The following is a 14,895-nucleotide window of genomic DNA, read 5'->3' as shown; positions in this document are numbered from 1 at the left end:
TGTACTACGGAACCGTACGTACTACTCTACAGGGGTAGAGCGAGCAAGATGACTATTTAAGAGGGGGTGGGGTAAAGTGCCGCCTTGAAAACAAAAGCTCAATCGATGAGCCGGTAAATCTAACTGAATTTCAAACCATCCTCTACATATTGAGTAAACCTGGAGGAAACGACTACATAGATTGAAAACAATGATATTATCATACAATTTTAACCAGTTATTTGGCTATAGCTAAACAGGATCGGTGCTTGAAAAATCTCTAATTTATTTAAAAGATAATGTAACGAGATTCCCCTAACACATGATTTTGTATGATTCCCGCAACACGTGATCGGGCACGATTGTCACGAGGCACGCGCAGTTCGACACCGGAGACCTCGGCAAGCATCAAAATAAAACTCATGACTATCAAACAGTAAAACGTACTGGAGGATAATGACCAAATTCAATTTAATCTGCTGAAAGAAATAAGAAATTAATAAGATTTAATGCGTGTATCAATTCGAAGCTTCAACATCCCTCCCTCCCAGGTAAGCCTTGGGGCATTTGAACTTTGATAATTGGTTTGTTGAATTAATCCCGTTTCTCTAGAATTCATTGGAAAAAAATGGAGAATCGGGTTGAAGATTGGCAACTTGGGATCTATTCAATTTTGAGGATGAATTCTTAGATTTTACCCTGTTTTTCTAGAATTTGTTGAAAAAAATGGAAAATCGGGGTAAAGATAGCGTATGGGTACCTCTGCCATTATCCACTTGTAGCATGAATGTTCAGAATTTACCTCGTTTTTCTAAAATTCACCGATCAAATGGAAAATCGGGGTAAAGATGGCATATGGGAACTGAGGGTATTAGCTACTTGCGGGCCGAATTCTTAAAATTCATATTCATCGTTTTTCTAGAATTTATTGAAAAAAAAAATGGAAAATCGGGTTAAAGATTGGATTTGGCACCCAAGGATCTATTCCACTTGAAGGACGAATTCTCAGAATTTACCCCGCTTTTCTAGAATTGACAAAGAACATAAACTTCTTTTAAAATTTGTAATTTTTCTATCTTTCATTTTTAACTAAGACTAGCGAACCGCACAAAGAAACACTTTTTGAAGTTGTAGGCTTCTCTTTTATTTCGGACGCGTTTCGTCTCTAATTGAGACTTCTTTAGGGAATGACTACAGTTAAAGAGGAAGAATATATGATATAGCACGTTGTTGTGCTTAAGTTTTGAATTTCTATGGAAGTTAATAATAACTGAAAGTGGGCGGTATAAAAAACTCCTAATTACAATTAAATTATTGCGTATTGCTTTATTTTGGGGGGCTAACGATTAGCGCTAATCTTAGAATTCACCGCTGAAAAAGACATGGAAAATCGGGGTAAAGATGGCATATGGGAACTTAGGGTATTATTCAGTTTTAGCGTGAATTCTCAGAATGTACCCCGTTTTTCTAGAATTAATTGAAAAAAATGGAAAATCGGGATAAAGTAGATTAGATGTGGCAGGTCAATAGAATATATTCCACTTGGAGGATGAGTTACTAGAATTCACCCCGTTTTTCTATAATTCCTTGAAAAAAAAAATTGCAAAACCAGAGTAAAGATGGCATAAGTGAACTACGGGAATTATCCGCTATTAGCCTAAATTCAGAGTTTATCCCGTTTTTGTATAATTAATTCATTAAAAAAGGAAAATCAGGGAAGATTTGACATGACAACGTACAGGTTATATTCCACTTGCGGGATGAATTCTAAGAATTTACCCCTGCTCTCTAGAATTCACTAAAAAAAATGGAAGGGAGTAGCTTCTTTGAAGCTACAATCTGCTAAATAAAATATAGTATGTAAAAAAAATCACTCAAATAAACAGGTATCATATTTAGGTCTCCTTTTTTCCTATCCTCTTCCGTGCTTCGGCACGAGTGTTTCTTCACCCACGGGTAAGTTTTAACCCATTACACCTTAACATCAGAATGCATATTCTCCATACTGTTCTCCATACATTTCTTAAGGTTCTGAAAAAGAGAGTTTGTTTAACAACCAAGAGCTTCTTTACTTGTTGATCATTTCCCTTATTCTCATGACCTTATTGTTTCATTCAGGGGTGATCTTGTAAGGAGGAATTACATGCCAGTCACTCTAAGGGGTTAAAGGGTTGAGCGACGTGAGCCAGCGAGAGGTTTGTAAGGGGTCTAGCAATCATTATTAGTGTCAGACCCCCGGTAAACCTCCCCACGACTAGTTTCAAAGCTTCCCACGGACGGAGAAACGCGCGCCCTGCAGCGCTAACTAAGGGCCTTGTCACAAGCTAATTTCTTTGTTATGTGTTGTTATCGCGTTTTTTAATTTGACTGTTCAAGGAAGGTTCCATGAATTAATCAAGTCACAGTGAGCGAACGGAGAGGTAGATCTAGAAATCTGCAACTGCGGCGCCGTTGTTCACATACAGCTATAAACGTTTTTTTACCGGCTTTCCTAACAAGGCACCACTAATTACGTTGCGACATCTGCAATGTCAAGTGACTCAAGGTTGCAGTTGTAACGTCATTTTATTTGAGAAGTGAAAACGTTTAAAACGTTTTCGGAAACATTAAATGGGTTTTAAACGTTGTTTTTTTTGGCGCTTTTGGGAGGCACGAGATAATGAATTAACGATTCGTACGGAAACAGCCCACGTTTACAGGATGATGAAGTCCCACATATATTCAAACTTACTATAAAATTACTAAGAACTAAATTCAAGTTTCTTTAAATTGTGCTAAGAAGAATAGGTAAGGATTGATATTCAGGATGATTGAATTTTGATTCGAGTGGAGATTGGGAAAGAATTTGTTTTCCGCAGAGGTAAACAAATTTTTCCAACTGGTTAGGCGGCGTTAAGCACAGGCGAATGCACCTACATCAATTATTTTTTTAAATTTTGATTTATACATAAGAGCGTCGAGGTTAGAAACAGAATAAAATTTAAGAACAAATTGCGAGGAAACCTCTGGATAGTGGGCAGAAGCCTTCGGAAGCGCAGTGTAACTACAGGATAATTGGATGATTTAAGGCAATTTCAAAGAAAGATCAAAGAGAGAAAACTGTTATACTTCATTAACCACATAACTGTCTTACTGAGGTGTGCACGCAAACAGAACTCCGCGTTTTTCTATTTATAGGATGAAGGAATTTTTCTTGTCCGCTTGTAAAAATTGTGACAAACCTATGTGCATAGAAGATTGACTGAAATTAAACCTTTTTCTTCGAAGCTGCGGGTTTTAATGACATTTTCTTAGTTTCGCCTTTTGCTTTAGAGCTAACAAATTGAAAACATTCATAACACAACAAAACATAAGCGTTTAACAACAGAGCATCTTATCTCATTACGCCATTATAAACCTACACATAATTTTTAAGGTGCCTTTATGTTTTTACTTCCCATCTCCGGCATCATTGCACAATGGCAGACCGCCAAAGAAGTAAATAGCTTAATTTGATCTCTATGCATGGAGAAAGCGTTGGGCTATTATCACCAGTCGTGAAAAAAACGTGAGCATTTTCCTTTGAAGAATATTTAAATGAAAAGCTTCCGATGTAACTATAAAATTTCTCTTGATAGTAGTTTATCACATAGACAAGGTACGGCTGATAATATGGTAAGTTTTCATTTAAAATGGACCTTTTAATACTGGGGTTAAGTTCGTTTACAAAAAAATGCTGGAATATATCATGCGTACTAGATACTGTTCATTTTGTCAGGCGGTATTCTCTCTGATCATAGCTAAATACATAAATTATTCACCATTCGGAGGTCCGTATTGGGAAAAAACTGTGATCGAGGTCTCGGATACCCAAGACCTTGGGCACAGTTTTTCCCAATACGAACCAACTTAGGCTGGTGAATAACATATTTGTTTTTTTCTAACACTTAACGAAATGCTTGTCTAAAGAACCCGAATGATTTAGGGCCACAATTATGAGTTTAATTATGGGAAGATCCTCCTAAAATGAACAATTTTTTAGCGAGTAGATTATAAAGAAAACAGAGGTTATTCAAATATTAAGGAGAAGCTTCACCGAAACATTTTCATTTACGTAATGATAAAGTTAACTTAAAAGGCTTCTGAGTAAACTTTTAACATTTTTTTTGATGAGCATCTGTCAAGATCTGACACCTTTCAATTGGAAAGGAAAAAAAACGCAAGTACACTATTGAATGAACCACAGTACCGGTATGGCACATTAGTTAAATGACTATCACGATGATCTTCTCATAAAAACACTCAGAGATCTCATGGAAAGTATTATTTATTTCCAACGACGATTTATCTTCGAAGATTTACCTCTGATCAGTTTAAATGTCACAGAAAGTGAAATTGCCAGTGAATTCAAATGTATGTTTTAAAGTTGTGAGAGTCTGCTTGTTTGTTTTCCGCAATGGGGTGTGTAAATCTTGCCAGTCTTTCTTTCACCAAAAAACCGAAGGTCAAATGAAACGTTTAATTTTTTTGTAGCAAGACAAAAGGGGATTTAATACGACACTTACGGTATGTATATGAATGTAGATGATGATGTAGATATGAAATGAACGAGAGTCACATTGATTATCGTAATTGTAACTGCAATACCTCTTGTTTTAACTTTCTAAGTTACTTTTTGTAAAGGATCATCAATTTGCAAATGCTTTTTAGGCCGCGTGTCAAGTTATTTAAAAACTAATTTAGTGCATAAAATTTATTTCGAAATCAATTTTGCGGAAGATTCAAAGTGAGTTGAGAGAGAGAGAGAGAGAGAGAGAGAGAGAAAGAGAGAGAGGAGAGAATTTATGTTATTTATCGGCTAAAAAGATGCCGCCCAGCCGGCAAAACAACATCTATTTGTGAAAAATTGCAACGAAGCTAGAAAGGTTCTGCAAAGCGACTCAACACGAAACGGATACCGTCCATTGATAGCGGACCGGATGGGAGAAAACTGCCCGCTCTCGTAACCAATCAAATCGCAGGATTTGTAGAATACCGCCCGCTTACGCACTGAGAAAAAAATAATAAAGTGATATCAGGTTTTTAAGGCGTCATCGTTCAGTATATTTTACACATCACATAATTACAGGTATGTGTTAGGTTTCTGCTTGCTCGTGGGAAATTTTTTTGATAGTAAGTTATCATATTTCGATCAGGATGCTTGGATCAGTCTGAGAGAAGTTGTTTTTAACGGAATTTAAATAGTACAAAATACCCTCAAATTTAAATCTTGTTGTTGTCAAAACCGCTTGATTATGAAAAAATTGACCCAAAAGGAGGCGAAGTGAAATCATAAATCTGTAAAAAAATTGAGTTTTAGTAATCATTCGATTGTTCAAAAAGTATTAAGTGTCTACTGAGCGAGTCCTTTACCGCAAAAACGGCCGGAAAATGAAGGTTTGTGTTAAAGTGGGTTAAATTTGTTTCTTTTCACTTGCAGATACTGATTACACGATTTTCTTTACATTCATTCAAAACGCTTTTATTTTGTAACTCTTTACCATAGATGAAAATTCTCCTTCTTCTGTTCACCACTCTTTGGCTATCCCCAGTCTTCTACTGTTCTCGAGAAGGAGCGGTCGACAATGTGGTTATTCACGAAGTAGACATAAAAGATTTAGGTAGGGCTCTGATATAAAGTGCGGAAGGTAGCTCAAGAGAGGGATATCGATATCACTCCATATGAGACACGCATGTTATGTTATAAAAAAAAATATGCACTGTTCTGCGCTAGCTTAGTAAAGAAAATGTTCGAGGAAAGGAGTCTATGTCTTACAGAATATAGAAAAAATTTTAAATCTATAATCTACCACAGCTCTCACTGTTTAGCCGAATTATCATTTGTACGAAACATATCATACCGTTTCATTTACTGTTTTTTGTCAGTTTCTTATATTGCATCTCTCCCGACCTTAATTGGGTACGCTTTTCGTGGGGGAAAATTTAGGGTAGTAAGCTTATTATGTTTGATTATAATTATATTTTATAGGCTGCATTTCTAGACTTTAACTTTCTTTTATCCGGTTTTAGATCTTGCTGGAAAAGGGTACTCCTTCGAAGAACCGGCAAAACGATTGTATCCAGACCACACACGACTGTGCCCAGCCAAGCAACGTTATGTGAATTCCAAAGACGCGTTCAAGGGACGTTTCTCAAAGCATGCTTTTATCCTGCCAATAGCTTTCGAAATGATCTCTTGCGAAAAAAGCAATGAAACAAGCCAGTCTCCGAACGGTTCGCGCTGTCTGGGAATCATGGATTGCCAGGAAACTAAGTCGAGCAAGTACTTTATCGTGCGCGATCTTGCAAGCAGAAAAAACGGCGGCTGTATGGTTCAACGGATAGTCAAATTAAACAGTGTTCCCGTTGAATGCAGCTGTTACTGGCCCCTATTGCTTGGTAGTAGTCCTCGTCTATTTTTTAACAGACGTCGTACCTAAACCGCCATCGAAGTTTACAATTTTCTCATTTATGTCGTTCACTGTTTTAAATCCTATTGAAACTTTATCTTACAACGCTATGCCGTTGGACCTTGCTAAAATGCCACACTGTCGATATTTAAATAAATTAATATCTTATTTTCACTTGTTCTGGTGACGTCTGGTTCTCATCGGTGTTCGTAAACTGCAAGGCCAGGAAAAACAACTGCAACAGCGACGAATCGTAAGAGAGGTTGCTAATTCAGCTATAAAAACAATGAAATTATTATTCATCGTTCATGATAATTTCTCGGACGACTGAGTTCGAAGAGCACTTGTGTGCTCGACACTTTTTCGGTGTCGTCATCCGCCATTTTGAATCTTCATACGGATTACCGCTGTGCTTTCGGTCCTAGACTCCCGTTCCATTTTCCTCGTTTTAGGTTTCCTTTTCTCCGTTCTCCTTTCCCCGTTCCCCGTTTCCTGACTTTATTAGCATCTTTCAGTGATACACTTATGTTTTGTATGGCTCCGCTAAAATGCATTGCTGATAATTTTCTCTGAATATATTCGCCAAATTTATTTCCTTCCTCCGGCTTATCAATCGGGGTGAACCACAGAAAAAATGAAAAAAAAAAAGTAAAACGTTAAAGTCCATCTTTATAGCTATCGGTAAGATTGTATTTACGCATGATTAGCAAACTCGATCACAAGCACGTGCAGAAAAACAAGACTTAATTTAGCATAAAAGAAGGGGAGTTTTGGCCCTGAGTTTTAGGAGATACCCACTTATTATTTTTGGCAGATAAGTTGAATTCAAAAGGAAAACAATACTTTGTCAATAAAGGTGGCACCGCTTCACCGACCGAGGATGAAAAAAGCCCACTTTAGAGATACGCAGCCAATTGCGGAAGCAATCAACAGGACATCAAAAAAACGCATTGTTCTTTCTTCTCGATCGTTCCAAGTGTCTTTTTCTCGACCAAACGAGAATAAAACCATTACCCGGTGGGTTCTTGTAAAGCAACGCTTTACAATTACTATTTTTCCGACTGGTGGAGAAAATATACGCTGTTCTCTGTCTTTTAGAAAAGAATGGCTGGCTTAACGTGCTCGATTGTTGGTCGTTCAAGCCTACCTTGATGGAGTGAACAAAAAGTTTGTGTTTCTTTTCTACGAAAGCCACCTGCTTTAGTGAGCTACAGCCCTTCTTTAATTTAGCTTCAGATTAAAAGTTGTCAAAATTTCAAAACAAAAGTAATCTACTTATTTCTTGACATCTTTCGTCGGCGAAATATTTCAGGACCAATCTTCAAGCCGGCAATTGTAGTATGCTCAAAAAACATTTAACCGTGGTCACTCACCATTCGTTCTAGAACAAGAAGAAATAACAGCCCGCTCAAAACCTTTGCGTGACTTAAACGTTGGAAGGAGAACAAGTTTTGACCATGATTAAGTCGAAGAGTTCTTCTTGGATGTAAACATCAATAACAATTCATAATCCCGGAACCTTTAATGAGATATCGCTCTTGTTTACTTGTTTCTCTGTTCTAATTACATTGTACGCTTATTAAATTTTACAATTGGCCTTAAATTTCCGGGAATGACGCAGATGTTCTCAATTCACACAACACCTCAGGGTGACTTCTAACAAGTCATATGGGAATTGCTGGATATTCTGAATACTTAAAGAACTGGTTGAATCATGGTTCCTTCCTGCTGTTCTGTCTCAGCAGGGCTGATGCAATTAAGGTTTTTCAATTTTAGCACGAACACAATTTGTTGGAGTTTTGAAAGCAATGCTGTAAAGATGGTCCTAGATTAATGCTGTACCCGGCGAGGTATTCAGAAAACTGAATTGGTAGAGTAAAGATGAACTAGCTTTGAGTGATAATCATAATGAGACTTTGGTAAAGGGATACCCCAAAAGGCGATAATTGAAGAAATATATTCTGATGGGACATGTGGAAAACGTAGAATTATTGCATTTACGATTATTTACAGTCAAAGCTTTTAGTAAACTCATCTTGGAATGGACATTCTGTAACCTGCCATACATTTCTTCAAACGACGTCATGGCCACCATGAATATCGTAACCAGCTTCGTATTTCACGCTTTATATTTACTGATAATAACGGCTCTGGTGCTCAGAAAACCTCTAAAAGTCGCAAGTTCGCATCAAGCGAAGATTCTTAAATCCGGGGACATTATTATAGGCGGACTCTTTCCTGTCCATAGATCAAGTTTGATGGACAGTTCGTGTACTACGCTAGTCAAGGAAGGGGTCGTTTTAACAGAAGCAATGGTTTACGCTGTGAAGTACGTCAATGAAAATAAGCTGCTTCCCCAGCAAATAACTTTGGGATATGACATTCGTGATACTTGTGGGAAGGTAATCCATGCGTTGAAGGAATCTCTGGATTTTGTAAATGAAAGGAAAGAAGTCTCGAGTGAAAGGGAATCTAATTCCACAACAAAATTGCCGACTGCCGCATCACGTCAAAATCTGATTGCAGTTTTGGGAGCTGGAAATAGTGTCATCTCATCGGCGGTTAATGATATTCTAAGTATTTTTAGAATACCCCAAATTGGTTACGCTTCCACTTCGCGATTATTGAGCAACAAAAATCGTTATCCAACATTTTTAAGGACGGTTTCGCCCGATTCGCTTCAAGGACAAGCAATTGCGAAGATCGTTTCCAATTTCGGATGGAATTATGTGGCATTGTTTGCTTCAGATGATATCTACGGCCGACCATTGGCAGACACATTCAAAACCGAAGCGAAAAAGCTCGGAATATGCTTGGCACTTGATATTCTGATCCCGTACAACCCTCCCACGGGTGCGATCAGAAAATTGGTCAGCAAACTTCGCCGGGACAAAAATATCGAAATTATTCTACTCTTTACTTCCGAAGGTGAAGCTGTTGATTTCCTCCGCGAAGCCACACTGCAAAATGTTACTAAAAAGCTTTGGATAGCTAGCGACTCTTGGGCAGACTCGCCGAAAATTGCTGAAGATAACGCGAAGATTGTCGATGGCATGTTACGAATAATCAACCAGCCGATAGTTGTGCCGGATTTCATGAAATACTTTTATAACTTAAACCCGTTTAACAATCCCCAGAACTTCTGGTTTATCCAGTTCTGGGAGGAATTATTTCAGTGCTATGTTTCCAAACACAACATGACATTATCAAAGGAAAACCGTTTTACTCTAAGGGCTTCATGCAATGGGAAAGAAAAGCTGGCAGATAAATTTCTTCAAACAGACGCTGTCTTTTCACGAGTATCTTACGTCATGGATGCGGTGCTTTCCATTGTCTACTCAGTTCGAAAAATCTGTCAATCAAAATTTGGGACACAAATGAGCTCAGAAATGGCACGCAAGAATGCATGCATCGACTTTGTCACACCCTCATCAGTTTTGTCGAATATATTTAACATCACGTTCAACAGCGTAACAAACCGAACCGTATCATTCGACAAGAGTGGCGATGACATGGGACGCTATGATATTATCAACTTTAAAAATCACGAGGATGGTAAATTGAACACCACATTTTTGAAAATTGGTGAATACGACGGCAAAACAGGTTTGTTAAAAATAGACCGTCACGCAATCCATTGGCCTGGGGGTGTCAAGTCTCCTTCTTACGGACTCTGCAGCCTGGAATGTCCTCCAGGAACTTTCAAGGTGGTGGCGAAGCCCATATGTTGCTGGACTTGCAGGACTTGTCCCAGGGGTAGCATAAGCAACGCACCTGGCGCTACTTCGTGTACCCAGTGCCCCTACAATAAAACTCCCAACGAAAGCAAAACCAAATGTGTTTCCACTCCAATGAGATTTCTTCGGTGGGACAGCACATGGGCCTGGATTTTAAATGTCACCATACTTTTTTGTGAGTCAGCTTGTCTTATCACCGTACTTATTTTTCTCCGCAACAAGGAGACGCCCATTGTTAAGGCTGCAAATAGGGAAATCAGCTTTTTGCTGCTGTTTGGTTTAATTTTAGGATTCCTGATTCCTTTATTGTATATCGGAAGACCAACAGATACCATGTGCAAGATACAAGTTATCTCCTTTGGAACTAGCACTGCATTTTCTTTGTCAATGGTCTTAGCAAGAATTAACCGGACGACTGTTGTTTTTAGATATAGCCGAGTAGCTCGAAGGAGTCAATCGAAATTTGTGAAGAAATACTTACGTTTGTTTCTGTATAACCGAACCCAAATCATGCTTGCGCTGGTTTCTACTATCATCGAACTTTTGCTCTGTGCTGCATGGCTGTTGTCAAGTCCACCGCAGGTCACTGCTCGCCGGCTCACCATGACAGAAAGATTACTGATGTGTGAGGCGACTGCAAGTTTTGGACATATCATTTCGAATGCGTTCATCATTTTTCTAAGTTTACTTTGTACATTTGTGGCTTTCAAATCGAGGAAACTACCTCAGAATTACAACGAAGCGAAGTTCATTAGTTTCGCCATGTTCGTCTTCAACTTCGTGTGGCTGACTTTTGTCAGTACCTTTTACGGAACTCCAGAGGGAGAGCATAATGTTATAGTCAACTGTTTTGCGATTTTAGCATCAAATCTTGCCATCTTGACTCTGATTTTTGGTCCTAAGCTGTACATTATCCTTTTGCGGCCAGATATGAATCAAGTGTCGGTATTTAGGGCCATAACATCTCAGTACACTTTCAGGCCAAGTCGAAGATCTCCCACCATCACATCAGATATGATGGGCAATTCATGCATTCTGAAAGAAAATAAATATGTGCAGACAACTGCAGAAATCATGGAAGGAACCTGGCATGAAAAAATCTGCCATGAACCAGTGCGTGTTGCTATTGGCATTAAAAATCTTAAAGAAGATACTATAAAAGCCACGGAAGCTGAAAAAGAAACTACAGAGGGTAAAGAACTGAACGATTTGGCACATCATACATTGGGACACATCAGGGTTCTTAACATGAGAGCCGCGTCGGATACCGCTTTGAACAGATTTGCTGACAACTTTCATGCACTGCCTTTCGGAAAAATCGAAGGGACGCGAGCATGCGTGGGGCATACTACCGGCGATGCAAATATGCTCATTCATCAGAAACAGGTTAACCGAGAAGAAAAACCGTTCCTTAGTCACTACGTTAGTCTGAAACAATTGCATTATCCTTTGAAGGTAGATGGGGCAAAGGAGAACAACAGTAACTTGAATTTAGATTGTCTGGAGAAAGAGCAGTGTGCATTATTATCCAAAATACAATTGGAAAGTGAAGTGTAAACAAACCTCTTTGAAAAATGTAACTAAACGAGAAACGCCGGAACACTTTATATATTTTTTAATTTTAGTAGCATAACTAGTGACTTGTCAACTGTTCAATAGATGCTCAGTTTTATAGGCTGTTCCTTTCAGTTCCATGCAATGGGTGCATACGTGAATGTGTGATACGTGATGCCATCTGCGTTGAAAATCGTAGATCTAACCTGATCGGCCTTAAAATCAACCGCTGTGTTCAGTTAAAAGTTACAGCTGAGTAAGATTTAAACCTTGACCATTCTACGCTAGATAAATTCCAAGACAGCGTTTTCAGTCGGAAAACGCGAGAAAAGTTGTCCTTCCACTGCAATGCTAACTGGCTCAGAAACTCTTGACTGCTTCCTTATTAGGCATGCTCGTTGGAAGATCTTGGAACCCAGTCAAAAATTACCAAGATCAAAGATGTGAGCGTTTTCGAAGAGTCCCCTGTTCGGTTGGGCTCGGTGTGGACGGTGTGTCTTAGCCCAGAGTAAAGTTCCGTTTTGAGAATTTATCCGGTTTCGAGAGCATATTTGGAAAGATACGTTATCGTTCGGCAATTCATATCCTGAATGCTGTGGATCCTAGGCCTGCTAAGGTTTTTTTTGGGTATTTGTGGAAAAGGCCTAAACTCTTAATTACTCACTCCCACGTCTGATTTAATTACGTAATGTAAGTCTTATCATCTCATAAAAGACGCCATAACCTGTATAGTAATTTTGTTTGAAAATAGTCTTACCTAGTCTAAGATCTACCCCAAAACTTGGCCAACTCGATGTTTTTTATGTTGTATAGACACTCGGCAACAACAAAGTTGTTAAGTAGCCTCAAAAAATGCTGCTTTAAACATGCGTGTAGCATTAAACAATAAAGACATCGAGTCTTTATGAAACTACTTACGATGTGATGATGTGAACACCTTTCCGCTCGAGGTGACTTAGACCAATATCCATAGGCAAAGCCAGATAGTAAGTTTTGAGCACGCTAAAGAAATAATTAAAGATATTTTTCGTCTTGTCACGAGCATGGGAAAAAGAAAAAAATTCTGAGTCCCCATGAGGAATCGAACCTCAGACCTTCGGATTCCGTGCTCTGATGTTCTGCCACGGAATCCGCCGAAGGTCTGAGGTTCGATTCCTCATGGGGATTCAGAATTTTTTCTTTGTCCCACGCTCGCCATAAGACGAAAAATATCTTTCATCCATAGGCTTTCAACGATTCTGTCACAAGACCTTTGTTTGTTCTTGTAACAACAAACATCGGCTAGTTACCATGATGAATGAGTCGCCAAAAAGTGATGCGAAAGTCTAATAAAGCAGCTACAATCATATTTAGCTTTTTTTTGATATCCAGATATCGTCATTGGATTGCATTGAGATAGATAAAATCTACATTGCAGAAATTACTATTTACCATGGAAAAGAGAATTAATTATACACACCATTTATACCGGCAGTCCTCTCAGTAAAACTAGATGTTAGTTATTTAATGCGGTAAAAGCTGTTATCGAGTTTAGGTGGTGAAAAGCGATACTTTATTTCAAATTCAAATTTAGAGGTTATCAGATCGCCATTTCTCGGGACTCTTAGTTTGTTTGTATGTTATCGGCTTTTGCTTCTCTTCGATCATAGACTGAGTTACTCTGGAAGTTTCTCAAGCAAAGGAGACGTCTGAGATATGGGACGAGCGAAAAATGGTGCGCACAGCACTCGACCTTTTTCCATTCTTGTTCTCGTCCGCTGGAGCATTAGCGATCAAGATAACGATTCCTTAGAAAAATAAGAACGGAAATGAGAATTTCACTCAATATGCACAATGGCGAAACGGAGTTTGTTTTATCTTGTGCTTCGCACCTAAAAGTCGAAACAGTACGACAACTTACGTTGGGTTTCTCTACATTCAGAAAAATTCTCGATTTCATAACTTCGTAGATGTCGCTTTACTTCCTTTTACAAATTTACATGAAGATGCATAGTAAGATTTTTTAACGCATTGACAAAATTGATCCCTTGCGTATGCTCTATTTTTGACCGGTGTGTTTTTGTGGACATGCATCGTGACGCGTGACAGTCGCTGGTGCATGCATGAGATAGTTCTAAAAACTCATCTCCCTAACAATGTTTCGTTTCTCTCTTATTTTTAAATCCAAAAAATTTTTTTTAATTGTGCTCGAGCTCACCGCTTTGTCTCATCGATAGAGACGTCATGTCTTGAAACGATGGCGAAAATGAAACCAGCTTAAAGCAAGCTGAAAGCTTTAGAAAGACATAATCAAAACTCTCCTCAAATTATTCCATTCACTTTGAATCCAAATTTTTCGCCCCCTGCCCCAATCTTTTCCTAACTAAAGGCAACGCACTTTCACAGGGTTGATGAGCGGCGTGGGGGTGGCGTCATTTTGAATCAGGCTGACAGTTTCCACGAAATTTTCTTTTTCAATTGCGGATAAAATCAGAAGTCAATAAATGTCGGCGAGCGTGAAAAGAATTGCTCGATCCATCGTATGGTTAGTTTTAATTTGATATAGCTTACATGACAGGTCGATTTGCCACCCTCCCTTTTCGGGCTCGTAACTTTTGTAAAACAAAACTCTTTATTTGTACTTTAAAGAACACATTCGCAAAATTAAGAGCACGTATTAAGACTACCACTTAGCTAAAAGAACTTTGCCGCAGCCAATTTCGATAAAGCAGAATTCATTAATCATTTGCATCACTTCATTGCAGCGGAAGAAAACCGGGCGAATTCAACGATTATACGACTTTCGAAAGATTTGTTTTAATTTCATTGTATTTCATTAGAATTTTTACCGTCACGATTTTGTCATGCATCGAAAGATACCTCGAATACTATGAATGCATAGAAAGAGACTGTCATATATATTTTTTAAATACTACACAGACGCAAGAGCGACACTCTTAAGATATTATTTGCTTATGCAAGGTAAACCTGATTTTAAGTACTCTAAAAAACATATATGTATGAATAAAGAGCTTTATATAATTTTCTTCTAAGTGTTCAACGATTATTCCTGGTATATTCTGCGAATAAATTATTTTTCAATATGCACACCTACGTGAATGGGGTTCCTGCAATACATACGAAACATGCTACTCGTTTGACGCATTTTCCCTCAACAGGTTCAACATTGTGGAAGTCGACGCAAGAGAGTAGCCATA

The 14,895-nt window shown here is 38.4% G+C and overlaps 1 protein-coding gene across 1 annotated transcript; it reads left to right on the top strand.

The window, feature by feature from the left end:
• The first annotated feature begins 8,441 nt into the window (after nt 1–8,441).
• Nucleotides 8,442–11,701, top strand: LOC131791736 (metabotropic glutamate receptor 3-like). The gene has a single exon (XM_059109117.2). The coding sequence runs from the start codon at nt 8,492–8,494 to the stop codon at nt 11,699–11,701; it is 3,210 nt and encodes a 1,069-aa protein (XP_058965100.2). The 5' UTR covers nt 8,442–8,491.
• Nucleotides 11,702–14,895: the final 3,194 nt, after the last annotated feature.

The sequence above is a fragment of the Pocillopora verrucosa genome, chromosome 10 (genome assembly GCF_036669915.1).
Source record: "Pocillopora verrucosa isolate sample1 chromosome 10, ASM3666991v2, whole genome shotgun sequence".
Taxonomy (NCBI): domain Eukaryota; kingdom Metazoa; phylum Cnidaria; class Anthozoa; order Scleractinia; family Pocilloporidae; genus Pocillopora; species Pocillopora verrucosa.
The sequence above is the reverse complement of the archived record's forward strand: the minus strand, read 5'-3'. Positions and strand labels throughout refer to the sequence as shown.

Bases quoted from the DNA above. Each gene is read 5' to 3' on its own strand.
- LOC131791736 (XM_059109117.2), top strand. From the start codon at position 8,492: ATGGCCACCATGAATATCGTAACCAGCTTCGTATTTCACGCTTTATAT.